General features: G+C 46.0%; 1 protein-coding gene across 2 annotated transcripts in view; it reads left to right on the top strand.

The window, feature by feature from the left end:
* Nucleotides 1-24,769, top strand: part of SLCO3A1 (solute carrier organic anion transporter family member 3A1) — a gene marked incomplete at both ends in the record, with an annotated part of 317,248 nt that overhangs the window by 58,304 nt on the left and 234,175 nt on the right. For both annotated transcript variants that reach the window (XM_082839253.1, XM_082839252.1), the window contains one exon: nt 6,261-6,726. In XM_082839253.1, the coding sequence (XP_082695379.1) occupies nt 6,261-6,726 (466 nt within the window). The remainder of the gene's footprint in view (nt 1-6,260; nt 6,727-24,769) is intronic.

Below are 24,769 nucleotides of genomic sequence, written 5' to 3'. Positions count from 1 at the left end.
CCGTTTTACCTCCTCATGGCGCTCTGAGGCCAAAAAGGTCTTCCTCCCTTTTCCCAGGGATGGTCTGAATTTTCCCTTTGCCATTCCTCCCACCTCCCACTGGTTAGAATGGCCATCATCAAAAAATCCACAAACAATAAATGCTGGAGAGGGTGTGGAGAAAAGGGATCCCTCCTGCACTGTTGGTGGGAATGTAAATTGATACAGCCACTGTGGAGAACAGTACGGAGGTTCCTTAAAAAACTAAAAACAGAACTACCATATTACCCAGCAATCCCACTCCTGGCAATATATCCAGAGAAAAACATGGTCTGAAAGCATACACGTACCCCAGTGTTCACTGCAGCACTGTTTACAATAGCCAAGACATGGAAGCAACCTAAATGTCCATCAACAGAGGAATGGATAAAGAAGATGTGGTACATACACGCAATGGAATATCACTCAGCCATAAAAAAGAATGAAATAATGCCATTTGCAGCAACATGGATGGATCTAGAGATTGTCATACTGAGTGAAGTCAGACAGAGAAAGAAATATCGTATGATATCACTTATATGTGGAACCTAAAAGGAAATGATACAAATAAACTTATTTACTAAACAGAAACAGACTCACAGACTTAGAGAACTGACTTATGGTTACCTGGTAGAGTGGGGAGGGGAAGGGTGGAGGGAAGGGATAGTTAGGGAGTTTGGGATTGACATGTACACACTGCTGTATTTAAAGGGGATAACCAACAAGGACCTACTGTATAGCACAGGGAACTCTGCTCAATGTTATGTGGCAGCCTAGATGGGAGGGCAGTTTTGGGGGAGAATGGATACGTGTTTGTGTATGGCTGAATCACTTTGCTGTGCACCTGAAACTGTCACAACATTGTTAATCGGCTATATTCCAATATAAAATGTTTTAAAAAAAAGTATTGTGGTCCCACCCCCACTGCCCATCTATTAAGATCTGGTTCATCCCTGGTGCGTCCCAGATCGATTTTCCTCCGCCTGCAGCCAAAGGTGTGTTCTCATTCCCGAGCCCTCTGCCACTTTACTGCATGACCCTGCATAGTAGGCTGTGCTGTTAGGACCCTTTCTTTCTGCTGTCCCCAGGTTGTGAACCCCCACAGGGCAGGGATTCTCTCTCAGCCGTAGTTATATTCCTTGCACCTCCCGCCAAGCGGGCTCTGTGTGGCATCGAATTGGAAGTCGCACAGAGCATGCACGCCAGGGATGAGGGCGGCTCTTTTATGTGTACCTACTGTGCGCCAGCTGCTGAATCATGACCTCGTGATGCATGTATTGTTATCCTCACCACACAGGTGCAGAAACAGCTCAGAAAGATTGGCATGGCCAAGCGCTCTCAAAGCCAGATTTGAACTTGAGGCTCCGGTGCTCCAGCGCTACGTGGATAGGGCCAGGGTGCAATGTTGTAACTACCCCTGCACACTCAGCCCCTGTGCAGGGGCTATACCAGGAGTCTCTGCACACACACACACCTCTGCCTGCCTGTGTATTAGAATCACCTGGGAGCTTGGAAAATACTCAAGCCCGGGCCCAGCTCTCACACATGATATCACAGTCCTGGTGGTGGTGGGCTGGGCATGGGGGGGGGGCGGTGCTGGTGTGTTTTTCCAGGTGATTCTAGTCCAGTTCCCACCCCCCTGAGCCAGAATAAGAAAATAGACCGTGGGAGGGCTCATGAGGGCAATTCTGAGCTTCAGCTGCTGCTCCAAGAGGTTGGCTGCTTCTTCCGTGAGTCCCTGATAACTGGCCCTTTCAGAGGTGAGGAAAGTCCCATCTGTCCCTGGCCGTGGTCTCTGGGTGCCTCCTGTCTCACAGCATTTCTGCCAGGATGTCCACAGGTCTCCCTTTTGGGCTGGGCCCCCATCTCAGCAGGTGACCAGAGTGTGCACCTCAGACTCCCTCAGAGGTGAGCCTCCCCCAGATGCCACCCAGCTTTCCCATAGGAGGAGAAGAGACTGGAGGTGAATTGGAAATGAGGGAGTGCTTTTAATTGGCATCTAATTAAGAAAAAAAAGCTCTTTAATCTTGAGGGGAGACAGGTTTGTCGAGGATGGAGAGCCCAGTGGTGCAGTGGTTCTCAAAGTCTGGTCCCCAGATCAGCAGCACCCACGTGCATCCACATGACGTGTGGGAGCTTATGAGAAGTGTAGATTCCTAGACACATCCCGGATGCACCGAATCAGAGACTCTGAGGTTGGGGGTCCAGCAGTCCGATACCCTCCAGGTGATTTTGCTGCCAGTGAAGGTTGAGAACCATAGCTCTCGATTGGTGGTTGAGCGTGTGTGTAGACACCTGAAACGTCAGTGGTGTTCACCCCTCCCCAACTCTGGGCACCAGAGACCGCTGGGGGGTTTTATAAAACCTTGGACTCCTGGGCCTCATCTCAGGGTTTGGGAATATATATATACATATATATATATATATGTATATATATATATATTATTTTTTTTTTTTTGCGGTACGCGGGCCTCTCACTCTTGTGGCCTCTCCCGTTGCGGAGCACAGGCTCCGGACGCGCAGGCTCAGCGGCCATGGCTCACGGGCCCAGCCGCTCCGCGGCGTGTGGATCTTCCCGGACCGGGGCACGAACCCATGTCCCCTGCATCGGCAGGCAGACTCTCAACCACTGCGCCACCAGGGAAGCCCGAATCTATATTTTTAACAAGTGCTCCAGGAGATTCTGAAATGCAGGCGGGTTTTTTTGTTTTGTTTTGTTTTTGAATTGTGGTAGCAGAAACCTGATAAATATTGCATTCTTTTAATAATCACTTTGTATCTACTTGGTTCAAGGTGAGGACAGTTCCTCTTTTCCTCCTGGACTTGTGTCTCCTTCGTGTCTAATTATCAAGACATTTCCATCAGTCCTGTTACCCGTTAAGTACAGACAGCCGTTGCCGTTAGCGGGCATCTTCCTCATTGCTGGATTGTTCATTGCCACTTAAAAGCCACAAGTGGGTTTATGGCCTCATGCCTGTTTAATTAGTCCAGCTTCTCCAAATTGGGTTTTAAGTGAGTGAAGACATTAGCCTCTGACCTAATTGATCCACAAAGCATCTTTTCAGAATGTTTGTGTAGCTTAACTCTGGATCCAGAGAGGTGTCCCAGAGGCTTTCAACAGGCCACGGGGTCAAGGAGGTAAGGACCGTACTACTCCTGTGACCCTTGTGGGTCGCTCTGCAAAGAGCAGGTTTGATTCAGGACAAGAATGGCCCCTGCCCTTTCTAGAAGAGTGGACTCTTTTTGTTTTGCCCACAACTGCCTCTCTCCTCACCATCCTTATGTCATCATAAATGTCCACACCTGTGTGATATTTTATGACAGGGCACACCTGCTGGAAGGGAGAGGTTGTCATGTTTCAGATCTGCCTAGTACGGATGTCATGAAGCCCTGTGACAGAAGTGAAATACGCCTTCTGCTCCATTTCTGCCCACCCTTCCTCCCACCGCCGTTGCGCTTTTACTCCCGAGGTGGAGGTCACCAGGCTGCAGACCTGCCAGCCTGCTCGAGGTGACTCTGGTGAACCCAGGGGACCCTGCCCACATGCGTCCACTTCTGCATCTGGCTTCTTTTAGGCATCTCTCAAGTCCCGTCATCAAGGCCTGAGTGAACCCCCCAGGCCCCCCGCCACCTCTCAGGCAGTCAGGCTGTCTGCCTTTGTTCTTCCACATGGCATTACCTGTTATATGCCTCTGTTAGAGCATTTATTCCATCGAGCTTGTTGGTGTTACGAAGGAAAGAAGGGACTAAATGAAACCTTTGTTTTCACTTGCCCAGACCTTTCAGAAGGATCTCTGGGAGCGTTTGAAAGCCATTTTAATGAGACCAGGACTCGCTAAACTTCTTTTCTCGACAATGGCCAGTACTTGGTGCTTGAAAAATAATTAACTAGGGCTGCATGAGTTGTGAGCTGGCCTTGACTTGGTTAGAAGCACAATGGAAACAGGAATCAGAATCAGAATGCCGGCGATCGAGGGCAACACAGACGTCCCATCCTTGGTCATGAACAGGGACCTGCACCAGTGTTGAGTAGTGCCCTGCAGAGCTCACCCCCAGGCCCAGTGCTGACGGAAAGGCTGCAGTCGTTTGTGTTGTTGTGTTAGCGCTGTGCTAACCCACATAGAATCACCTGGGCGGGCTTTAACACCATCCCAGCACCCAGGTTGCCCTGGCTTAGAAACTCACGGAGGGACCAGGCATCTGAAATTTTTAATGCTTTCCCAAGTGCATCCAATCTGAAGGTAGCACTGAAAACCCCTGGGTTAAAGGAGTCTGTTTAAATGTGTGGGGTTGAAATGAGGCTACAGGAATTACTGGACTAGTGTCTTTTTCTCTAATAAAGGTAAATGGAATAGAGGCATGCTAATCAGCACAGGTGTGTGTGTGTGCATGTGGACGTTGCAGAGAGGCTGTGGACGCAGGGATGCTGACACCAGTGCCCGTATTTATACATTTGGAGGAAGGCTAGACCCACTGACGCTTCTTCCTTACCTTCCTTAGCAGCACATGCCCGGTCACTCAGCAGAGGCAGCCAAATCTCCCCAAAGATATAACGCTGCCTCTGTGACGCTTCTCAGATTTTCCTGTTCATTTCCATTGCCACGGGACTGACCTTTTCTTCTCCCTTTTCTCAATACTAGTCCAGCCTTTTTCTGTGCTGGCATTCGCTCCTGCATTCTTCCACTCCATCCATTCTCCACACTCTGACCATACCTGAGTCACTCTCATGTTTTTAGAGCCTTTGCTGTTCCCATAATTATGGCCCCAGGCTTTCTGACCCCAGAGCTTCGGTTCTTCACCCCTCGGCTTCCCCACCTCTCTCCGATGCTCTCTGGCCGTGTAGGGAAAGGCTGCTCTGTGCTAACAGACTTTTCATACGTTACGTCTAATCTTCGCATCCGTCCTGCCGGGTAGGCGTTATTATTCCTATTTCACGGAAATCAGGGCTTGAAGAGGTTAAGTTAACTTGACCAAAGTCACAGAGCTAATTAAGGAAATAATAGGTGTGCGGTTCAAACCAGTTGCTCCTCCCTCCAGGCTCTGCATTCTCTCCACCACACTGCAGGGGACTGTCTGATTCCTTTAGGGTGGCCTCTGTAGCTTCTTATAGTCTGTTGCCAACCTGTCTTTTCACTACGTGCGTTCCATTCCATTATGAAATCATGCCACCCAACGTTTGCTCGCCCTGTTCCTTTTGCCTGGTGTGTTCTTCCCTGCCCAACTAGGACTCCTACGACAGGGACTCCTGTCTTGCTGATAATACCCTGCGTGGAACCTGCAAACAGCAGGACAGGGAGGCCATTTGCATTTTCTCTCCACCTCAAGGAGCCTTAAAATGATGCGTCTCCTCTTGACCCTTCTACTGTGATTTTGCATCATGAATGTAACATGTAACCAACATACATGTCTACCTTTCTGCTAGGTGGCATCTTTGAGGCCAGGTGTCATCCCTTCCTCCTATTTCTGTCTTTTGTGTCCAGGGCATTGTGAAGCCAACAGCAGATGGTCAGTAGATATTTGTTAAACAGGTGAAGGGCAGACAAGGATGCAAAGGCGGGGAAAGTCATCAAACTATACCACCTGAGGGAGCTCGGTGGGGCTAGAGTGCACAGAACAGTCAGGGATTCAGGGATGTCTTGACCTCTAGGGAAATGTCCACTGTTTGGAAATTTCCAGAAGGAAGCCAAGAGTTCATGATTATCCTAATGAGCTAATCTAGCTTGTCCATTTTGCTCCCCTCCCAGGTTTTTGTTTCCTTGTGTTTTTATTTTATTCAATATGCTTTGCTAATAACCTCCTGGTAAAAAGCCCGTGGACCCTGTGTCCTCCAGCATGGACTTCATAAATAAGATGTAGTTGGGAGAGAGCCTGTGAAAGCTGTGGACTTCAGGACTTTCACAGGACTCGTGAGCCTTAAATGGTGGTGGCCGTGGGGATGCAGAGGTTGTTCTTATGCGGTGAGGCAGAATCTTTCAGAATGGAAACAGATGCCAAGGGAAACTTCTTCCCCGATGGAAGTTAATTCTTTAACCATTAAATTGGGGTTATCATACTAAGTAAACGGTTTTTGGACCCTTAAGGTTTAAAGCACTTGGCACAGCTGGTAAAAACAAAACAAAACAAAGCAAAAAACGGCGAGGCGGGAGGATCCGGGATGGGCAGGTGCGCTGCGTGACGGGAAGGGGGCCTCCTGGGTGGTTTCCATCAGCACTGGCGTTGAGATTGCATTTTGCACCCCACAGGTGAGCGTCCTTACCACCCTGGAGCGGAGGTTCAACCTCCAGAGCGCCGACGTGGGCGTGATCGCCAGCAGCTTCGAGATCGGGAACCTGGCGCTCATCCTCTTCGTGAGCTACTTCGGGGCGCGCGGGCACAGGCCACGCCTCATCGGCTGCGGAGGCATCGTCATGGCCCTGGGCGCGTTGCTGTCGGCGCTGCCTGAGTTCCTGACCCACCAGTACAAGTACGAGGCGGGCGAGATCCGCTGGGGTGCCGAGGGCCGCGATGTCTGCGCCGCCAACGGCTCTGGCGGGGACCAGGGGCCCGACCCGGACCTCATCTGCCGCAGCCGGACCGCCACCAACATGATGTACTTGCTGCTTATTGGGGCCCAGGTGCTCCTGGGCATCGGTGCTACCCCCGTGCAGCCCCTGGGCGTCTCCTACATCGACGACCACGTGCGGAGGAAGGACTCCTCGCTCTACATAGGTAAGGAGTTGCCCCACAGCCAGGGGTGCTGTTCCCTTTTGGTTGATTCTGTGTCAGTAAACAGGGCATGTTAACAGAAGAAGAAAACGTGGGCCCCTGCAGTTTTAATTTTCCCGGAGCACTGGTTCTCAGACTTGGCTACACATCTCGGGTGTTTTGGAAAATGCTGATGTCTGAGTTGCACCTCCAGAAATTACGGGGTAGTTGGTCTGGGGTGCATCCTGGGCACATAGTTTTTAAAAAGCTCCCCAGGTGATTCCAGTGTGCAGCAGAATGTGACCTCTGCTGTGCTAGAGCCTCAATAAACCTTGAGTGGGAAGCCGTGGTCAGGGGAAGTTTTATGTTTATTTATCTGCCTTTTTGTGTGTGTTTGGACTTTGGGCTATTCGGCATTAGCCACCGAGGAATACTTGGGGATCTACACATCGGAAACCCTGTTTTTAATCATCAAAATGATCTCCTGGTCCTTGTCCTATTGAAGCTCGAAGAGAAAGGGGATTGCATGCCCAGCATTTGGTATTATTCAACGTTGGTAACGTTCCGTAATTTTTTTTTTTTTTTCTGTCACGGGGTATGCACTGGAACTGCATATTTGGGAAGAAATAAGGTACATGTGAACTTTGAAAAGATGTTTTGTGCTGTAATGATTTCTGCTACTTTGTACTGGGAGGATGGAAGCCATTTGCAGGTGTTGGGTTAAGAAACATCCAAGTGGTGAATTACACTTGCAGCAAACGTGGCTCCTTAGTCACTGCTTCTAGGCACTGCTGCGTGGTCATTTGTCGGGTGAGGGCTGGCCTGCCGAGCATGTCCATTTCTTGTTTACCAAGTTTAATTTTGCAGTTGGATTGTATGACATGACCCCAGTCACTGGGTGCTAAGCTCTGAAAAAATCATATCCACCCACGGAAGCTTTGTGCTTCCCAAAAGCTGTGTGCCTTGGAGTATAAAGTTAATTATAATATGAAGTTTAGGTTAAAATAGAATTTGATAAGAATTTTTCGAAAAGCTTCCTATCTAACAAGTTTCCACCATACGCTGCCCAAGCTTTCTGAGACAGGAGGGTTCAGAGCAGCTACACACCTGGATGCTAATTTTCCTCTGTGACTTTCTGTCCCAACTGCGGCGTAGATGACTTTGTTGCATAAATATGTCGTATGTCTCAGCCTTCTGTGAACAGGCTCTAGGAAAGAAAGGTGGAGAATATGTGTCTCCCCATCCAAGGGATGAAGCACCTGTGGACCTACCTAGGGAACACAAAGTAGAAGAGAAGATTGCTCAGGCCGAAGATGGCTAGTCGCTTCTCCCTGTGGTTAGGGGTTTCCATAATTGTGTGTGAAGGTGGGCACAGTGGGGAGAGGGGTCTAAGGAAATCATTTACATTTTGATGCTTTTAAGGCTTCAGTGAAAGCCCCTCCTCGTGAGTCTGTTGCAGACCAGGACGCGGGCCACAGCATGTAGCCAAAACAGTCTCCGCAGGTCCATCTGGGCCATTGGTCTCTGACCTGACTGATATCACTCTAGGACCCTAGGATAGATATTTTTTGGTAGCAGTAACAGCAAGTAGATAAATCAGGGCACGTGGAAGGAAATGGGGAGTGAAAAGCTGAGTTCTTGTCTCTGATGAGGAAATCAAGTAGAAAAGTGTCTCCGCAGAATGCCTCCTGAAGTCACACCAGTGGTAAATCACCTCTGCTTGGGGGCCCCTGCCTGGAGCATCAGACTCAGAGCCCTCTTCCAGAAGTCCGCCCTGATGAGTTAGGCTGTGGTATTTCCTGGCACTGGATGAGGCCTGGGCTGTCGGTTCAAAGCTTTAGGATGTGGACTCATTTTGGTTTTGTGGGAGGTGGAGGCTTGGGCCACAGGGCTGACCATACCAGGCACAGGCCCTTCTCTCTTTCTGAGACCTTGTTTCTGGGATTTACGGTGAGTCTTTGGTAGGAGGCAAGTCTCAACCAAATTTCTAATTGGGCATCCTTTTCCTCTATGATAGTTCAACATTCACAGAGTTGGGAGTGTCTTTTTGTGTGGTGTGTGGGCATCTTGGTGGCATCTGGCCAAATTCCAAAACATGACAGTACAGGACTGTGGAGACGGCCTTCCTGAGTGCTTCTGAACTTGTTTCCTGGGTCTGTGTTCACGGGGAGCAACAGAGAGCAAGCTTTCTGCACAGATCGGCCTCGGTAGGTGGCCTTTTATTCCATGCATGGTTTGAATTCTCCACGAACAATTTAAAAAGACCATGCACATGCAGAGCATAACTGGTTCAGTCATTTATTGTACAGGTCATAAAAAGTGTTTGTGATCACGAGACTATTTTAGCATTTATCTCCTCTAATAGGAGCTAGTTTCTGAAGCCACTTAATTTGTCTTCGGGAAGTATTTGGGGGAGCCTGCTGAATGGGGCTGATATGACTTATGACCTCTTAACTCCCTGCAAGAGAAAGACAGTCTGAAGGGACTGGTGCTGGGACTGTGGGTGTTGATGGTATCCATTGGGGTGGAGTAGCATGTGCGCCCCATGGTTCCAGCTCTTGCAGAGCTGGTAAGAGAGAGAGGCCCATAGCTAGCCATCTGATCATATGCCTGACATGTGAGTGTAAACTGGAGATGGAAAGGTTTCTAAATCTTGCACGTGTGAAGCACAGGTTGTTCACAGCTGCTCCTTTCCTGTGGGTGTAAGCAGGGAAGGGGATGATAACCATGCAGCACCCTGGCCACAGGCCACTGGTGACAAGCCCTGCCCCTGGGTCACCAGCTGGGTGCCTTCGGCACAACTATGGCCATGTCCTAGACCCCCTACAGCTAGAGGGAAAGGGAAGCATTCCGTATTAAATCAAGCTGGTATTTTCCACCCAAGTGACTCTGCTTCAGCCTCTTGTGGCTGAGTCACTGCCAAACTCCTGGATTCCTTGATGGTCATTCACAAGGGGCTTCTCCTGCTGGCACTGTTCTCTGGCCATTCCTGCCCAGCCTGGGGAGGGAGCCAGGGGAGCTCATTACCAGGGGACAAAACTCACGCGGCTCTGCTGGCAGGCTTTTCAGGACCACACAATGTGGAGCCAAGCCTCACAGCGTGGCTGGCCGGTGACCCGTGGGTGGCACGTGGCGTGCCTTCTTCCCAGAGAGACTGATGGAGCAGAGTGGCAGTGGGAACCGTTTGATATGGTGGCGTGAGTGGGGTCCACCAATCGACCCTCTGGGAATTACTCGTGCTGTTAACCCATGTTGTGACCTTCCATGAGCTCAGTTTTCTTAGCTGCCCTGTTTCTCCGAGTTCAAAGCGCAGCCCGTTGTATTGTAGGCAAGAGTAAGTAGGCTAATGTAATGGACTCGCTGGGTCCTTTCATTAGATTGCTGTGGCAATTGGTTGGTGCCTTGTTTTGTCTTTTTTTTTTTTTATTTTTCCTTTGGGGAGAAAAAAGCTCCAAATGAGAGTGGTAAGGATTTTTTTAAAAAAATAACTTTATTTCTAGTTAAAAAGTATTACGTGTTCACTGTTGACAACTTTGGAAGTATAGAAAAAGGATCATTGAAGAATAATTACCCTTAGCTTTATGCTTATATAAAATCCTTTTTTCTGCATTGGTATGCTTTTCTACACACACAAAAAATGTGTTTATAATAAATAATGTTTTGCTACTGTATTCTTCTCTTAATATTTCATGAACATTTCCCCATGTCACTAAATATTCTTTCGGTAATATTCTTTCTGCATACGAATATTCCCTTGTGGATCTATACTGTAATATTTAATGCCCTCTATCATTGGACATGGGTTTGTTTTTCCTATTTTACTGTTATAAACGAAGCAGACAGGTGATCTGTGCTTCTGAAAGGTTAAGTAACTTGTCTAAGATAATGAATGAGGCTGAGCCCTGGGTATGAGAGTGATGTTTTTTCCAGGTACATCTGGGATCTGTGACAAGGCTGGGGTGGGTGGGGCTGGGTGCAAAGGGCTGGTGGATACTCCAGGGGGTCAGGTGCAAGTAGGGGCATTCTGCAAGACAGCCTGAATTCTTTGGGAAATAGATATCAGAGGAGTCAGGAAGGTGAGAAGAGAGCCGTGTGTCTCAAATCCAAGGGGAGAGGTGCGATGGGAATGGAGAACGGGTGTGAAGGCAGAATAGAGAGTTGGGAGGAGAAAGAAGGGGGGGCCTGGCTAACAGTTCACGTCAGGGTTCTGGAAGGAGGTTGTGCCCCTGTTTCATGGTGCTTTAAGTAGAGATCAGCACAGATCAGAGCTGGTGGATTCCGTGTTCTGCTCACCTCTCACCAGAACTGAGGACAACATGCCCTCACTTCGCTGTTCCTATCATGTGGAATCATGATAGCCATTAGGAAATTGCCCTTATGTTGTGTTGGAAATCTGTCTTCTTACAACTTTCCACACACTGTCTCTGGTTCTGCCCTCTGGGTCCACTTTGAGAAACTGTGATCCCTCTTCCACATTTGGTAACTCCACAGCTGGCGGAGCACCAGCCTCTCATGGGCAGGGAAGGTCACCTAAAATTTGACTCTTATGTGCTGGGACCTCCGTTCCTTCCTTGATGCAGTTTCCTGCCACACAGCCACCGTTTCCCTCTTTACGAGGGATGCTAAGGCTGGAGGGCTTGTTACTAGGGGACAAAAACAGGGGAATGGGGCATGCAGGATTTGGGTACTGTATTGCTTTGCTAGGGCTACCATAACATAACACCACAGACTGAGTGACTTAAACAATGGAAATTTATTTTCTCACAGTTATGGAGGCTGGAAAGCCAAGGTCAAGGTATCAGTGTTGGCTTCCTCTGAGGCCTCTTTCCTTGGCTTGCAGATAGTGCCTTCTCCTCCTGTGTCTTCACACGGGCTTCCTTCTGTGTGCACGTATCGCTGGTGTCTCTCTGTGTGTCCTAATTTCCTCCTCTTATAAGGACACCAATCAGATTGGATTAGGGTCCACCCATGTGATCTTATTTAACCTCAACTACCTCTTTACGGCTCTATTTTCAAATAAGTCACATGCTGAGGTACTGGGAGTTAGGGCTTATATATATGACTTTGGGGGGGGACATGATTCAGCCCATAACAGGTACCAAGAGGACCAGTACCAAACAAGCTGAGACTCCTGCCTCTTTTGTCCTAACTTTTCAATAAGGAACTTCATTGTCATGTTTGGTTTTTTCCCAAGTACTCAAGGAATTATTTGAGGATGTAGTTTTTTAAAATGTTTTATTTGGGCACAATTGTAGAATCACAAGTTGTTGCAAAATACAGGGAAGTTCCCTGTACCCCTCATCCATTTTCCCCCAATGGTAACATCTTGCATCACTGTAGTACAGGATCAAAACCGGGCAGTGGGGCTTCCCTGGTGGCACAGTGGTTAAGAATCCGCCTGCCAATGCAGGGGACACGGGTTCAAGCCCTGGTCCAGGAAGATCCCACGTGCCGTGGGGCAACTAAGCCCATGTGCCACAGCTACTGAGCCTGTGCTCTAGAGCCCACGAGCCACAACTACTGAAGCCCGCGTGCCTACAGCCCACGCTCTGCAATAAGAGAAGCCACCACAATGAGAAGTCCGTGCACCACAACAAAGAGTAGCCCCCGCTAGCCCTAACTAGAGAAAGGCTGCGTGAAGCAACAAAGACCCAATGCAGCCAAAAATAAAAAAATAAATTAATTAAAACCAAAAAACAACAAAAAAACGGGCAATGGACATGGGTACAATTCATGGGGTTTATTCGGATTTTATCCGTTTTATGTGCACTCATTTGTGTGTTTCTGTGTGTGTATAGTTCTGTGCAGTTTTATTACATGTGGACGATGATGTTTTAAAAATGCAGAATGGGATCAAGGTGAAAGCAGATTGTGTTGAGTCATGTGAGTGTCTGGCAGACAGATATACATGTGATACCAACACACACATGCATACACACACACGGGAAGATATGGAGACAGAGAGGAGGCTGTAGGTAGAGCAGGGGCCAACTAGAAGAAGGGGATTCTTGGAGGAGGGCTTCTGCCTTCCCCAGAATGGAATCCTCGCAGGGTACCCAAATACACAGAGCAATTCCTCCAAGTCGGGAGGCACATACGTTAGACATGAACGTGTCACACTTTTCTTTATCACTTCTGTTGAAACCCAGTGGAGACCTCCACATTCCGGTTAATGATGCAAAGAGAATTATTCTCAGATTTCATCTGCCAAATGTTTGTTTAGCACAAAGGTCACTAATACCAGGCAGCAACCAAACAGAACTAAATTTCTCTTCAGAGCCCTGGGAGCCCAGAGTTATTTTGTTTCTGATGAGTTTTTATTTTAACTTGACATTGGGGAAAAATGTGTTTTAACTCTCCAAAGAGTGTGGGTCGGGTATGGATCAAATACACTGTGACTGCAGTTCATCTGAAAAAATAATTAAAAAGCCATCCCTCGTGGGAACAAGCACAGCTCATTACATTCTTGCAACTCCATTGATATTGAAGTTTCCCTTGTTAATTTCTTTCTTTCTTTTTTTTTTTGTAAATAAATGAGGCTGTAAAACATCAATTTGTTTTGTCTGGGCTCCAGTCCCTCTCCCCAGCAGCTGGTCACATGCCATTTGCAGTGTGTTTTAGCAACTTGCTAGGAGACATGCGTGTGGCTCTTATCTGGCACTTCCATATTGCCCGGGCTGGTGGATGTTTCTTATTCATTTTCAGCTGCTCATAATTCATGCCCCTCGATTCATGGAATCACTGCTGTGCTCACTGCCTCGGTGACCTTGGGCAAGACTCTATAGAGCTTGGGCTCTGGAGTCTGACCGTCTTGAGATTCAAATCCTAGCTCCTCCACAGACCTGCCCACCAGGATTTCGGACACGTTTTCAGTTGACCTGAGCCTGTTTCCTTATCAGTAAAATGAGCCTGGAATCTACCAAGCGAGGCTTCGCCGGGACATTAGGTATCACGTTGTGGTGGGGGTCAATAAACGCAGTCCTGTTCATCTTTGTGGTCGTATCAACTCCATTTCCAAATGTAGAAACGGAGGCAGGAATAAGCGATTGACTTAGTTAAATACACGGGCAGGTCTTTTGACAAGAGTGGTTGGATCTTGATTTTCAGCCTGTGATGCAATCCATCCAGTAGATCTGAGAAGCAACCTCTTCCATCTTGAATTAGATCAGCAGGGCTCTTACTTGCCTGCACACCCCTTCCTGCGGCTCATCTCAAAGTACAGAAAGTTCTAGAGCTGTCCCAAGCAGCAGGCGATCTGGTTTGTATTAAGTCGGAGGCACCCCACAGTATGGCCATTGCCCCAGTGGGATATATTTATTGGCTTTCTGGGTTCCAGCACATTGCTTCTTAATTTGCTTCTTAATATTAGTTCAGTTTTTGAAAGAAGGTATTCTCGTTTTAGTCAAATTGGGAAAAACAAAAACAGAATAAGAAAACATATATAATTTGTAAGCAGATACCTATAGAAAATTATTGTCAATGTTTAGGTCTATTTCATTCCAGCCTTTTTTGTTTGTATTTACTTTCACCTAGTTAAGACCATACTCTAGGTAAACCTGCTTTTTATCAATGATAAACCTTTCTGTGTATCATAAACAGTAAACATCACTTTAGATGACTGCATACTATTTTGTCAATCTAGAAAATCTGGAATGAGTTCATTGGCCATTTAGGTGATGGAGATGTTTGTGACTGTAGAGCCTCACCACATTTACTAAAGCTCACGTTAGTGTGGATAGATTCAGTGGGAGCTGGAAACCAGCCTGTTGGCTTTGCTGTGGCTTTTTCCAGAAGATGAATGCAGGGCGTCATGAAAAGAGGCTTTGGGCCGGGCTGTGAGCCTTGGTGCCCTCGTTTTGCGGCCCTCTCCCACCTCCGCTCAGGGTAGCAATCCTAAGTCCTGCCAGGGCTCAGCTAGCAAATGAGGAAAGCAGGCTTTGTGGAGGCTGGGAAACCAAAGGGCCTTGCCATGTCCTCAGCCATTGTTGCCCTGTGGGAACTCAAAGTCAGTCTGGCCAGATCTTCTGATGTTTAAGAGAGGCTGGAAATGCATATTTTTCAAGTGGAGTGAATTGCCTTCTCCTTCCAATTGTCTCCTAAACCCTCCGTGGCTCAGCGATCACAGAAGCCAGCTTGAACACATCAGTGCCTTGCTCTTTGCAGTTCTTTGCTCCAGACCATCAATTTCAGATGGCGTTCGCCTTTTGAGTAGCAAATAAATTCAATAAGAAAGGAAAAAGGGAGGGAAGGAAAGCAGTTGCACATCATGAATGCCACAACCAGGATAAGTAGTGTTATCTGCTGTGATTCTGAATGATACGCATTTCCTTGGGGAAGGGGGTAGGGCGCTTTCCCAAACTCAGGACACAGTGGCAGAAATGAGTGGAGGACCACTGCTGAGCCGGCCTCCCAGTGTGCTGTCCTGGCTGACGCTTTGCTCCTGCCTCATAAGAATGGGAACTGCAGTATGGAATAGAAAGGAAACCATTTCTCCCAGCTAAGCATGGGGGGCAGAGGAAGAAGAATCCTCCTGAGGGTTCCCTGAAGGGCGCATGGGAATGCAGAAACTGATACCGTTTGGAGCTGATTGAGGCCTGTGGGTGTTTACTGTGTGTGAGAGAGCATCTTTGCTCAGGGATTTTAGAACACAGCATCATAATGTGTGATAGGAAGAAAGACCAGAGGCCCAGGCTGACCTAGAGAAGATTCGTGGGGAAGGTGAAGATGCATGTGAGGGCATTTTCCTTCCATAAGCTCCTCTAAGTCTACTGTTTGTTACTTCTTTACTACCAGCCCTTTACTGCACCTGACTAGAGAAAGCACACCCATTCTATTTTTCTTTTCAATTGTAACGCAAGTATTATGCTTAAATGAAAGATTTTGAGGTATTTTCCTGAATAACATGCAACCTTTTTTTCTTCAGTTATTTCTAAACTATTTATTTCTCCTTTCTTACAATAGTATTGGCTTTACTTCCTTTTTTCCTTTCACCCGCAAGAAGCTTTCTGTGAGAGCAGACACCATGAAGGGCTTGGTTTCTGTAGAGGATTGTGACTTGCTGTTGTTAGATTAGGGATTACTATAGGTGAATGTCCTTCCTCTTCAGTGGGAAGTGAGTTCTTCATTGCTAGAGAATTCTTTAGTGTTAAAATGCCTCACGTAAGAGTCTTTTTTGTGGATGTTTGGCTTTTATCTGTCCAGAACCTCATTGTTTTCATTGGGAAACTGCCTCTCCCCATCCCAGGTGGTCATTGTGGGCTGCAGAGATGATCATGTGGTCCAGGCATGGCCAATCATGACACAGAGAAAGGCTGTGGTCTGCAATGAATGGCCCAAGGAGTGAGGCAACCAGAGTCCGCCATGAGGTTTGAAAAATGGACTGGAGGGCTGGGGCAGGGAGAGAGAGATCACTTTCTCCTCTAGGACTGCTAGCTCTGACACCTCTGAATGCCCACAGATTCCAGTGTCCATCTTTGTTTTCACATGCAATAAACTTGATCTAAGAATGAAGACAGCAAAGGAAAGTAGACCAGGGGGAAAGAGAGGGCAAGAGGGCTCCCTGGATCCAGCTATGCCTGAAGCTTGCTTCCCAATTAGCATTCCCCTTAGAATCCTCTTGAGCACATAAATTATCCTTTCCAGCATTTGCAGTCAAATGCTGTGGATTAGGATCCTGCCTAACGAGGCTTAAATGTCCAGTCATGTCATGTCAGAGTTGGACTGGATTGCTTTCCTCTTGAGCTTCGACCAGGCACCTTCCAACAAGGATGAGTGTTTCTGTCCACATGTAAGGCAGGTGTCCAATGGTCAAAACACTAGCTTCTTCATAATATCAAGGTATTCTAAAGGACTAATCAACTCATGGCCCTATAGAGCCAATAAAAGGATTAGGTCTAAAGTTCTGGTTTAGTTCTTCATTTCTTTATTTCATAGACTTTTAAGATGAAGGATAGGGACCCAGAGGCCAAAAGTAATGCCCCCTCCACTTTCTCCCTACCCACCCACCCACCCCCAAAAAACAAGTCAAAGTATTTAAAAATAAATAGGCTTTGTGCAGGAACAGTAAGTGTTTAGTAACGAATTTCTTATGTGGGCAAGAGAGTGTTGAGCATGTGAAACTTATTCAGTGGTGCTGTTTATTGAATGGAAAAAACATAACCAACCCTGGCTTCTTTATGTGGCTGTGCTCACCAAAGCTACCTTTACTCCCTCTAATGGCTTCAGTGTCAGGAATGAATTAGCTAAATGAATATGTTCCAATCCCAACTCGGCTTTCCCCCAAGCCGTGTATGTGTGGTGTATGTGTGGCGTGTGTGCATGCGTGTGTTTATTTTGCCCGCATACAGATAAAATCTGAAGATACTAAAGCATTAGGTGGCTCATGGACACTCATAAAAACTTTCTTTTATTGCTTTCTAATTTTTAAAATTTTTATTTTGTATTCGAGTGTAGTTGATTAACAATGTTGTGTTAGTTTCAGGTGTACAGCAGAGTGATTCAGTTATACATTTACATGTATCTATTCTTTTTCAAATTATTTTCCCATTTAGGTTATTACAGAGTATTGAGCAGAGTTCCCTGTGCTATACATAGGTCCTTGTTGGTTATCTATTTTAGACACTCATAGGAACCGAGGTGTAGTCTTGAGAGCTGGGCTTCGTGAATCTGCCTGGAGAATGTCAAGAGAAATTGAGGGCTTCTTAACTGGGCTACTTGAAGCTAAAGGTTTTTGGATGTGCTTTAGGGGGAGGGGTCCACAACCTTTTAAGGTTGTAATGGAGATGTATGTACACTCTTGTGGCGAAGCTTTCAGTGGATTCTCAAAGAGGTTCATGACCCCAAAAAGGTTAAAACCACTGAAAGTCCGTATGTTGAGCAGACCCCGATGACAGGAGACTTGGGGTGAGATAAACCAAGATAGTCGAGGTGATACGCTGTATGGTGTGACAGATGGCATTTGGGGACTGGAATGTTGTTCACTGCTCAGCCCTCAACTTGCTCTGCTCCCTGGGGTGACACTGTACTTACAACAGGAAGCATTGGAGCATCGCTTAGGCAACTGTGGGTAAGAAGAAGTCAGAATGTGTTTTCAGTGGCACTGGAGACACCCTCTCAGCCCTCGTCCTCCTGTGCTGCTGCCGCCTCCACCCACCCCCCTAAAAAGTTCCTTGGTGGCTGAAATTTTCCATCCCTACTTTCAGCCTAACTGTGGGTGTTTTGGGTAATATTCAGCAAATTTTTTGTGCTGATTTGAACTGATGCACAGATAGGAAAACCAAAACCTTTTTTTTTTTTTTTTTTGCTCTAAAAGCAAAAACATTTTAAAAATGCACTTGGATCATTAATAGAGTCTGAACTCTCAAAGTCAAAACTTTCCATGTGTTGTTACTAAGAAAAATTCTCTTGAGGCAATTAAAGGCAAAACAAACAAATAGGCAAAAAGTTGTGAGGGACCCCAAAAAATCATGTGAGAGTGCCGAATCGAAAAAAATTTTTAAAAAGATACAAATGAATGTATTTACAAAACAGAAAAAGACTCACAATAGAAAACAAACTGGTTACGAAAGGGGAAAAGGGAGGGGAGGGATAAAGTAGGCGGTTGCGATGAACATATACACACTACTATATATAAAATAGATAACCAACAAGGACCTACTGTATAGCACAGGGAACTATACTCAATATTGTGTAATAACCTATAAGGGAAAAGAATCTGCAAAAGAATATATATGTGTATAACCCAATCACTGTGCTGTGCACTAGAAACTAACATGATATTGCGAATCAAGTATACTTCAAGAAAAAGATTCATCTGAGGACATAAATGAACTTGGCAAACTTTTTATGGGTAAAACATTTATCCCAAAGTTTTGGGGTTTGCTGCATTTGAGAAACCTCCTTAATTGTCTTTACCAATTACCATTGCCTCTTATTTCAGGTATGGGAGGTAGAGGGGTGCTTGGGAGTTGAGCTCATCCTAATGTCTCTCCAAGGAGACATGCTTTTCCCCCTTTCTCTCTAATGTTCTAAGCATGTGATGCAAATGGATGTGATTTCCCACCGCTTCCCTTTTCTGGGCAAGACATTATTACCATAAGCACATTCACAGCTGCCCACCTGCCTTGTGGGTTGTTAATGGAGTTTACAAAGGGAATTTGGATTCCCAGCAAGAGGCCTCATTAACACAGCAAGGATCTAATAGATTCTAAAATTGTGTATGGACACTCACAACCTTTGGAAAGTCAGTGGTGTCTATTCTTAGATCTAAGTCATTTCACCTGCCCTGGGCTCGGTCTGTACATTTCCGTCACGGGGGAAAGAACCTTGTCTTGATGGAGTCACATCAACTGTATTGGTTTAAGTTAAGCATTAATGCCTGTGATTCAGGGGCTAAAGACAAGATTCAAAAGCCATCAGGCGGGGCTTCCCTGGTGAGCAGTGGTTGAGAGTCCGCCTGCCGATGCAGGGGACACGGGTTCGTGCCCTGGTCCCGGAGGATCCCACATGCCGCGGAGCGGCTGGGCCCGTGAGCCATGGCCGCTGAGCCTTCGCTTCCGGAGCCTGTGCTCCGCAACCGCAAAACAAAAACAAAAACAAAAGCCATCAGGCAGTATAAAGGACAAAATGTCTCCCACACTGGTGCTTTAATTTTATTCTTTTTAAATACCGCCTTGTTACTAGCCATGAGCAAGTGTTTAATTTTAGGATCCCTTGTTGTCACCAAGAAAATTCAACAGCTGTCTGCTTATTTAGACGAGTGTGTTAAGCACCCATGGGTTTGAATAATGACCACAGTAACAAAATACACTAGCTCTCATTGATGGAGTCTCTCCTGTATGACAGACAGGAAATGGGAGCCTTACATGTGGTTGCCCTTGCTTCCAACTACTAGAGCCCAGAGAGATAGGGGTTGTTATTCTCAGTGTACGCACGAGGAGACCGAGGCCGAGGGAGGTTAAGCAGCTTGTCCAGGGTCATACAGCTATCAGGTGGCAAGGCCTGGATTATAATCCTGGTCTCCATTACCCCATATCTTCCCCACCATATGCTCCCCTCCCCTGTCCTTAGACACTATGGTGCCCCACCAGGGTAATATAGGACCCCAACTGTGCTATGCTAAGTATTAAAAATGGCTTAACCCAACTACCTAATTCTTTCTCTCTTTCTCGCTCTCTTTCTTTGTTTTGTATACAAAATACCAAGCGCTGTGGGTTATTTTAGCAGCAAAGTATGAAATGGTGATGAGTTTTCAGGCCAGGAGAGGTCTGATGGATGCAGGCTGCTCAGGGCCTGGCTTCCCAGTGGGAGTTTTTAAAACTCTCGTCAGATAAAGCTTTCTTCCCACGGAAAAACCCCAGTGACTTGTTTTCACAATCTCCCTGTAGTAGAGTGAGAGAAACACACTCACCAGACTGTTTTGTTTGCATTGGAGACCTAGCAGCATTTAATTGGTGTACATTCATCCCTGTTATGCAACTTGGACTTGAGTTGTTTTCACTCCCAGGCTCGGCTCGGCTGACTTGCTTTTCCGTGTAAGTCAGGGAACGACTTTAGAACCTACTAGGCCACAGCTGGGACAAAACTGGTGAGAAGGTAGGATAAGAGAGATTTCATGGATCAGGGATGAACACAGGAGAAAGAAAAGGAACAAATACAGATCAACAAGTTACAAGAAGGTCATTCCCAGGGCCTTTCATCCTGGGAAAATAACCAGCCTCCACAATTGTTCAGCCCAGTGGGGTTGTGAAGGACTTCAAGAATAGAACATCTATGGAAATGAACTGCGTTAACAGGAGAAGGTAGTTACAGGATGGGTCAGAGAGTGGTGGAGCCCTCCTTTAGCCACCGTGGGGGACATGATGTCCAAGTAGCTGAACACTCTTCCCTGTACAGGCAGACCTCGGAGATATTGTGGGTTCCATTCTAGGCCACTGCAATGAGGCAAATATCGTGATAACGTGAGTTACATGAATTTTTTGGTTTCCCAACACATATGAAAGTTATGTTTACGCTATACTGTGGTCTATTAAGTGTGCAATAGCATTATGTCTAAAAAAACTGTATATACCTTAATAAAAAATATTTTAGTGCTGAAGAATGCTAGCCATCATCTGAGTCTTCAGCAAGTCATAATCTTTTTGCGGGTGAAGGGTTTGAAATATTGCAAGAGTCATCCAAACATGGCAGAGACATGAAGTGAGCAAATGCTATTGGAAAAATGGCTCTGATAGGTTTGCTTGACGCAGGGTTGCCACCTTGAATTTGTAAAAAATGCAACACCTGCAAAGTGCAATAAAGCGAAGTACAATAAAATGAGGTCTTCAAGCCTCACTTTACTGAGATCTTGTTGGTGGCCTGTAGACAGATGACCGTTTTTTACTGGTCTACCTGGGGGGAGTAGAGAGAGGGTTCAGAGGGCAGAAACCAGGTGTGAGTGACCAAGTGTTCAATCTAGGAATCAGTTAGGAATAAAGTTGGAAAGTTGGGCAAGTGAGTTCCTCCAGATCATGACTCCAGCGCCATATTTCTAGCTTTTTTTTAATTAAAAGTTTTAATTGTGGTAAAAGAAAGTCATAACATAAAATTTACTGTAATAACCATTTTTAAATGTGCTGTTCAGTAGTGTTAAGTATACTCACGTTGTTGTGCAACAGATCTCTGAAGCTCTTTGATCTTGCAAAACTGCAACTCTGTATCCATTAAACAACTCCCAGCCTCTGGCAACTACCCTACTATTGATACTTTGTCTTTATGGGTTTGACTATTCTAGTTACCTCATGTAAGTGGAATCATGTGATATTTGTCTCTTGGTAACTGACGTTTCACTTAGGATAATGTCCTGGAGTTTCACCCATGTTATAGCAGGTGTCAGAATTTCCTTTTAAAGGCTGAATCATATCCCTTTGTATGCATAGACCACATTTGGTTTAGCCGTTCATTCCTTGATAGACATTTGTATTGCTTCTACTTCTTGGCTATTGTGAGTAATGCTGCTATGAACATCTGTGTGCAACCTGTTTCTGGCTTGTTAAATGACATCTACTTGGGTGTCAGGCTCAGCTTAAGGCCAAAATTCAACTCCTTAATTTCCTCCCAAGTTTGCTTTGTCATTGACTTACCATATTCTTTCCCTCCCAGCCCCTGTATTTAAAAGCGACCACCTCTTACTGGTCGTGACTCCTGAAGATCCCTTGTGTCTGGCTCCCAGTTCCCTCTACATTCACTGCCCCAGAGACTCTCAGCCCTTCTCACCTGGACAATTATGTCTACTTCTTTTGAGTCTCACTGTGTGCAATCTGGCATATTTCCAAACGGTCTCCATGGTGCTACTGCTCCAGAGCACGTTCTGTAAGAACCTGGAGAGATGTGCATTTTTCTGGAGGCTTTGTTACAAAAGTTCCAAGCCATCTGCATGGAATTTAATAGGATTTTCTTACATTCGCAGTGAATAATAACAGTATGTTTATATGTATTAATATAATGCATGTGTCTAAGATAATAGTACTGTAATTTTTGAGATACTTAAAATAATTTGACTGCTTTTTCACAAGTAGAGACATGTTTAATTCAATTGTCTACATTTTATTTACACACTCATTGATTTAACAAACATTGGTTGAGAACTTACCATGTGTCAGTCAAGGTGCTGGGGACCCACGGAGGAATCAGTCCCAGTACCAGTCTGTAAGAGTAGTGATAACATCGGCAAACATTTATATGCACTTTCTGTGTGCCAGAGACTGGCGAAGCTCTTTAGTATATTATCTGGTGTGATTCCCAAAATAATCTTTTAAATTTCATTGTCTGCATTTTATGGGAGGAAATCAGGACACAGATTGAGTAACACGCACAATAAGAGACAACGTGGAGATTTGAGCCCGTGGGGGTTCTTTCTCCAAGGAAGGTGTTCCCAGCAAACTCTATCAGCAACTGTCATGAAAAGCAAGAGCTTGAAAGATAGGGCAGGACGAAACACCAGACTAATAGGAACCTGCACCCACAGTTGTATATGTGGAGTGGGGAAATATTGACCAGATGTGCTCAGGAATATTTTACAAGCATGAGTAGTGACTCAGTGCCTTGCAGAAAGACAGGCTATCTTCCCAGCCGTGGCTGCTGTTAGAGCCTTGCCTGTTCTCAAAGCAAGGACTTGTGTAAACTCTGTGTCTCATAGGTGTCAAATGCTGTTCCCTGATGTGATGCATTATCCAGGAAAGGAAATAACATGACAAAGTCTCTCACCCAGACTCAGAAAGGAAGGTGCTGTCTGAACTGGCTCTCTGGATGTCTGGGAGAAACAGTTTCGGAACTTGGTAGTGTTTACAGCTGGGCAGGTGGTGTTGACTTCTTATGAATCACGGAGGCCAGCCCGAGAGGGACCGCCTAGCCCTGTGTGTGTGTGTGTGTGTGTGTGTGTGTGTGTGTGAGAGAGAGATGATGAAGGGAGAAAGTGGACATTGTTATTCATCACACCAAAGACAAAGCATGTTCTTTTTTTTTTTTTTTGCGGTACGCGGGCCTCTCACTGCCGTGGCCTCTCCCGTTGTGGAGCACAGGCTCTGGACGCGCAGGCTCAGCGGCCATGGCTCACGGGCCCAGCCGCTCCGTGGCATGTGGGATCTTCCTGGACCGGGGCACGAACCCGTGTCCCCTGCATTGGCAGGCGGACTCTCAACCACGGCGCCACCAGGGAAGCCCAAAGCATGTTCTTTTATGGAATCATTTCACTCCTGTTGGAGATGACCAAGCAAATAGTCCATGAGCATTAAACTTTTAAGGTCAGGATGGAAGATTAGCCTCCACAGCTTACCGTCTGCAGTGGTGAGGACTTAGAAAGCTGTGGGTGGTAGGCAGCTCCACTGGGAGAGTGCACACCGTATGCTGGGCCCTGAGCTCAGTGTTGCCCTTACGTTCCTCATTTTATCTTAGTCACGACCATTTTACAGCATAGGAAACTGAGGCTCAGCAGAATGAAGTATCTTGTCCAAAGTCATACCTCTTGGTAAGTGAGTGATAAGATTTGAGCACAATGTCTACAGATGGTGTCTGACCCCACAATTGAGATTTTACAGAATAACTGATTTTTTTTTATTATGGGAAATTTGAGTCATATCTAAAAGTAGAAAGGATAGTTGAGGTACTTCCCTGGTGGTCCATTGGTTAAGACTCCAGACTTCCAATGCAGGGGGCCGGATTCAGTCCCTGGTCAGGGAACTAAGATCCCACGTGCAGAGTGGCCATAAAAAACCCAAAAAGATAGTTGACTGAACCTAAGTGTGCCCATCGCCCAATCATTATCAACACGTGCCCTTTCTTGTTTCATCTGTATGTACCTCTACCCAGTCTCCTCTCTCTTTGATTATCTCAGATATATTGCTTCAGAAATTTTCAGATGTATCATTTTTGGGGCAACTATTTAGTATTTATTTGTAAAAGATAAGACCTCTTTAAAAACATAATCACAATATCATTGTCACGCCTTAAGAATTAATAACAGTTTCTTAATATCAACAAATACTACTCAGTGTTCAAATTTCTGCAGTTGTCTCAGATAAAAATGTTTCATCAGATCCCCAAAGCTCTATGCTTTGCAGTTAGTTGCCTTGTCTCTTAAGTATCTTTTAAATCTATAGGTTTTTCTCTCTTTCTTCCTACCAGATAAAGAGACTGGATCATTTCTCCTGCAGTTTTATACAATCTGGGTGATTCTTTTTAACATGTTCTTCTGTCTCCTACTAGCATTTCTTGTAAGTTTGTTGTTAGAGCTAGAGGATTGAGCAGATTCAGGTTATTTTATTCATTTATTTAGGCCAAAAAACACTTCTAGGTGGTGATGTCTACTTCCATTACAAGACACATGGTGTCTGGTCCTCTCTTCCTATGGTGTTGACAGCCATTGTTGATCATGGCCTTGATAGTGGTAACATTCAAATTCTAGCATTCCTTCTTCATTTATTACTTCTATTAAGAGAATGTTCCTTATTCCAACTGTTTTATTATCCTGAGGTAGTACTGGAATAAGAAAAGCAGGAACTCTTTGAGTTCCCGGACCCAGTTCCAACGTGTG

Source organism: Leucopleurus acutus (assembly GCF_964270905.1).
Source record: "Leucopleurus acutus genome assembly, chromosome: 1".
In the NCBI taxonomy this organism is placed as follows: domain Eukaryota; kingdom Metazoa; phylum Chordata; class Mammalia; order Artiodactyla; family Delphinidae; genus Leucopleurus; species Leucopleurus acutus.
This window is presented reverse-complemented; position numbering and strand designations above follow the sequence as displayed.